This window comes from Labrus bergylta, chromosome 5 (assembly GCF_963930695.1).
Source record: "Labrus bergylta chromosome 5, fLabBer1.1, whole genome shotgun sequence".
Lineage (NCBI taxonomy): Eukaryota > Metazoa > Chordata > Actinopteri > Labriformes > Labridae > Labrus > Labrus bergylta.
The window spans coordinates 16,738,901-16,743,588 of record NC_089199.1 but is presented as its reverse complement, the minus strand read 5'-3'; the positions used below and the strand labels follow the sequence as shown (position 1 = coordinate 16,743,588).

The window sequence follows — 4,688 nt, the reverse complement described above, 5'->3', positions numbered from 1 at the left end:
CCCCCCCCCCCCCCCCATTGATATTTGCCTATTGGGCTCCAAGAGAGTCTAGAATCACCACTAGGCCTCATCAGAAAAGGTATTTTTCGCCCGACATCTCTCTGCTCCTGCGAGAGGGTGCATTCACTGGCAGCTGAACCTTACGACAGTCTATGAGCTGTAGCAGGAAAGAGGTCAAGGGGAGATCCTCATGCTGTGTCATGGATCACGTAGGCCTATCTCTCGACCTGATAAACATTTAAACAAATGTATTTGGGCCAGGCTGTGAGCAAGGAGAATAGTTATTTTGAAAAGGGCACTTTCTCTGTCGAGGGCGAACAAGGTTCAGTTAGGCTATTTCTTATGTGACAACTGTGTCCAATTTGTGTGTAAAACTGTCTTTGAGTTTTTATGTATGCTGTTCTGTAGTCTGGCCTGTAAGGTGTCTTGAGGTGATAGTAAAAAATGTTTTTTGTTAGTAGGCTGTTGGATGAAATTTTGCTTTTGTAATTTTGGAACATTTACATAGCCTTGATTATATTTGCAGATATATGCCTACTGATGATTAATGTGCACTGTCCTAATTCAATAAAGAAAGAAAGAAAGGGCAGGTGCTCAAGCCCCTATTTTGCATAGTATGTGTGCTCATGCCTGAGGTTTCTTCTTTTTTTTTTTTTTTTTTAAGTTTCCATTTCCCGTCAAGTCAGCGAGGAGAAGTTTAGAAAGAGAAAGTGAAACAGACCTACTCACGAAGCCTACGACAGGCTGCGTTAAGAGCAGATCACATCGCCTCGGTCTGAGAAGTGTTTCTCAGGATGTCCCGGGTTAACTTTAGCCGCCTCTGTCGTCTTATTGCATGGTTAAAGCACAACGTGTGGCACATCGCGTGTTTCTCACTGCGCTGTCTCTTTGCAATCCATCGTGCGTTCGTCGGGTCCTCTACTGTGAATAAACGATGGTCTAAAGTCCGCGGAAGCACCAGAGACGAGCCTGGAACAAGCAAGAAACTGTCGGAGCCAGTTATAGAGGAGGGGGTCGAAGCGACATCTGACCATGAGTCTGAAAATGAAGCTGTCGCCGGGGGGGAGAGGCCCGCAGAGCCAGAGCCAGAGCCAGAGCCCAGCTCCGAGCAGCCCGAGTATAGTGGATACGATGACGATGAATTTGACAGCAAAGAGTATCGAGTTGAGACCACAGATGATTTCTACTGTGACTATGATTCATGCTGGGAGATTGAGGAGACTCAGGAGGACCCCTTTAAGAGCACCTGGCGACCACAAGCACATTCATCTGTGAGTAGGCAAACACCAAAACCTTGATGTCAGTTTGGTATCATGCTTTAAATTCAAGTAGGCCCTGGCCTTATTGAGTGTCTTATGTCCTACTATTGTAGGAATTCCTTCTCTAATGTTGGGCCGGGCCCTCATTATGATTGCAGGCGTTTTTATATGTGTCAACACTGTTCCAGCTGTGACTTGGCAACATTCCCTGTAGTTCCTGTTGAGCCTGCTAAGTACAACTTGCTTTGAGTTCAAACTAATCTTCAGTTCTTTTCTGTATCCTACCAGTCCAAGTTCAGCAGATTTCAAAGTGCTGCAAGAGACATGCAGAATTACAGACACGACTACCCTGTAAGTTACACACGACTGCATGGACACACAACCTAAACCTGCACACACTTCCTGTGTGGCCTGTCATGTGCAAGTGTAAACCCCACCCTCACACACATACACTTCGTGTTTTTATACCCCTCCTCAGAACCAGAGACACTCACACCGTTGGAACGAGCCACAATCTGTAAGTACACTTATATAACTGTAAGGCCATGTGACACATGATGTGACTTTGTTGTAACTAGGCCTATCCTAAATAAACAAAAATAGAGTATAAGAATCATGTCTAAGTGTGATTATGTTTTATTGTTTAGGATGCCAAACCTAATTTGAATTTCTACCTGGGATGCACAGCCACTCTACCTGACAGTAGGTGTACAGTTACAAACACACTTAACACACTCCACCATGTGATTTAATGTAGAAAGTACTGCAGTGTAAATGAACATCACTGCATTCAATTTAACCTGTGCAACCAACTAAAGTTTAGAAATAGATTCATTTCTGTTGATTTATGTCTGTCATCAGAGGTCTATATCAGCGATTTCCATTATGACTGGTTTGGGAGATATGAGGAACTGGAGTATGTACACACCTATATTCAATGGTAAGTTACTCTATATTAAATGTGATGTTGAATTATCTGTTTTTGTTTCTGTAACGTGTAATTGAATTTCTCTCTTTAAGGTTGTTCCCACTGCCAGAGCCAGGCATGAACTCTATGGCCAGTACACTGACAGTAGAAGAAATTCATGTAAGCAGCCAAATGCACCAACGTTATCATATCAAAGTGCTTTGTATATTCTGATGTAAATGTCTGTGTTTCTTCAGGACTTTTGCAAAAGCGACATTGCAAAGGACAATCTGTTGATGTCCTACAAGCTCATGTTGGACTTCTATGGTATTCATTTGTGTGATGAGAAAACAGGAGAAGTCGAGAGAGCGCGAAACTGGAGAGAACGATTCGTCAACCTCAACTGGTGACCTTTTAATTCATGATCAAGCAATGTGTTCATTAAAAGCATCAAAAACATCTAACTAATCTTTTTTTTTTCTTTACTGTTTTCACGGGCAGTAACACTCATAACAACTTGCGCATCACCCGCATCCTGAAGTGCCTGGGTATCCTGGGGTTCCCTCACTACCAAGCTCCCCTGGTCCACTTCTTCCTGAAGGAGACCCTCTTGAATGGAGAACTCCCACGTGTCAAGGAAAGTGTACTGAACTACTTTATGTTTTCTGTCAGGGACACGAGAGAACGCAGGAGTCTCATCAAGTTTGCCTTTGACAACTACAAGTGTAAAGATGAGTTTGTCTGGTGCCCAAAGAAAATTCAGCTGATGTGGTCAAGGCGGTCAGAGTCAGAGCTCCAAAAGGGAATGAACAGATATGAGTCTGAAGTATAAAGATGAAGACAGTATGAGGATAATATAACTGCCAAAGTAGAATGCACCAAATCCAAACCACAGACTAACTCTTCTACTTATAGATCAGGAGCAGGGAAAGAAATGACTTGTGTTTTTGTAGGTTGTCAGTAAAACCACAAACTGGAATTTCACTGCCAAATGAACACAATAGATATCAGACTGTTTCCTAAAACTCAACTTTTTTGGCTCCAAGAAATGTTTGGAGCTGCTTGGCACCAGCCCAAAGTTAAAAGCATAATGCATAACCATGTGCATCAACAATAGATTCAAAGTCAACCATTTTCAGTAAGCATCCCATCAGGTTTGAGTATTCTTTGTACTTTTCTAGTGTGAACATAATCAACTGAAACGACCTTAACACTAAAAACATGTCTGAAGCCTGGAGCAGTAGAAGGCAGAGCATAAAGCAGTCGCAACAAAAAGGCTTTCACCTGCAGTCTTTGTTGATCACAAAGCATTTACAGCAGAAGGAAAGAGCTCGTGCTGCATAAATGCAGATGAAAAAATGAACATTAAGGAAATGTTAAGAGACTTAAAGCATCAAAGACAGAAGATGGGATCAGTTATCAGAAATGATCCTTAATATTTACAGTCTGTGGAGTTATCCTGTGAAGGGGAGGCAGACACACACAAGATACACACAGATACTGCACAAGTTGTCACCTCTAAATTTCCTCAGGAGTTCATACAATGGTTCACCGTGCTTTACACACTGAATCAAGCACTGATTTATGCAAAGATTTGTATTTCTTTAAAAAAAACAGCTTGTTTTCCATTGGGGATGAAAGATGACGGTTTAGACCTGCTCTTTTTGTAAAGTGTCTTGAGGCAACATTTCTTGTGAATGTGACCAATACAAATAAAGCTTGATATTATAATTGTATTCTTTGATTTTTACAAAAACAAGTGTCCTTATGTTGGTAAATATGTTGAATAAGTGCAACTGTAAAAATCAAGGTTTATTTTGAAGATTAATAAAATAAATTGTTTGTGAACTTCTTTAGTTATGAATCCACTTTGCTTTCTTTACTAATGTAACTATTTATAGTCACCTTCTTGTCACTGCATTTAATCTCATTTTCCTACCCTCTTTCTTAACTCTTCTTAATTGTCTCGTGGCGTCACCATCCTAGAGGAACAAAATGTTATCTCAGTGTACTTATGGTTAATATGACAATAAAGAGAACTTCTTCTGTACGTCCTGTTGTTTTGCACCTGCCAGTGATGTCTCACTCTTGCATTTATTTCAGTGACAGTCATAACATTGTCTATAATCATACAATTTGTTTCTGACTGGCCAAGCCCTCGTCATCACTACAAAAGTTCAATTGAATGACCTGTTTATTCGCTACATGAAGCAATGTGACCAGATGTAAGGAAAAGTGGAATATCTGTTTATTAGTTTTGAATGATTTATTGACTCTGTTGATCAGGAATTATAAATTGTCCACATCATTAACACACATTTACAATCAAGAATAACATGTAGCTTCATCTTGGAAATGTATATTAGAACATTTTGAATTTACTGTCATTTTCTTTGCCTGTTCTTCGATCGTGCAGTGTTAGAATGAGAAAAGATTAGAAAAAGAAGTTTAAACGTGTACTGCTGCGACGGCTTCATCATGTGAATTGATTATTTGTATTTAAAGCAAAAAAAACATCAACA

General features: G+C 40.4%; 1 protein-coding gene across 1 annotated transcript; it reads left to right on the top strand.

Annotated features, from left to right (window-relative positions):
- Positions 1-690: 690 nt before the first annotated feature.
- Positions 691-4,216, top strand: LOC109983891 (opioid growth factor receptor-like protein 1). Its single transcript, XM_020633821.3, has 8 exons — positions 691-1,271; positions 1,548-1,610; positions 1,738-1,776; positions 1,907-1,961; positions 2,121-2,199; positions 2,280-2,346; positions 2,424-2,572; positions 2,668-4,216. Exons 1-8 carry the CDS (start codon positions 795-797, stop codon positions 2,996-2,998), a joined length of 1,260 nt encoding a protein of 419 aa, XP_020489477.2. The 5' UTR covers positions 691-794; the 3' UTR covers positions 2,999-4,216.
- Positions 4,217-4,688: the final 472 nt, after the last annotated feature.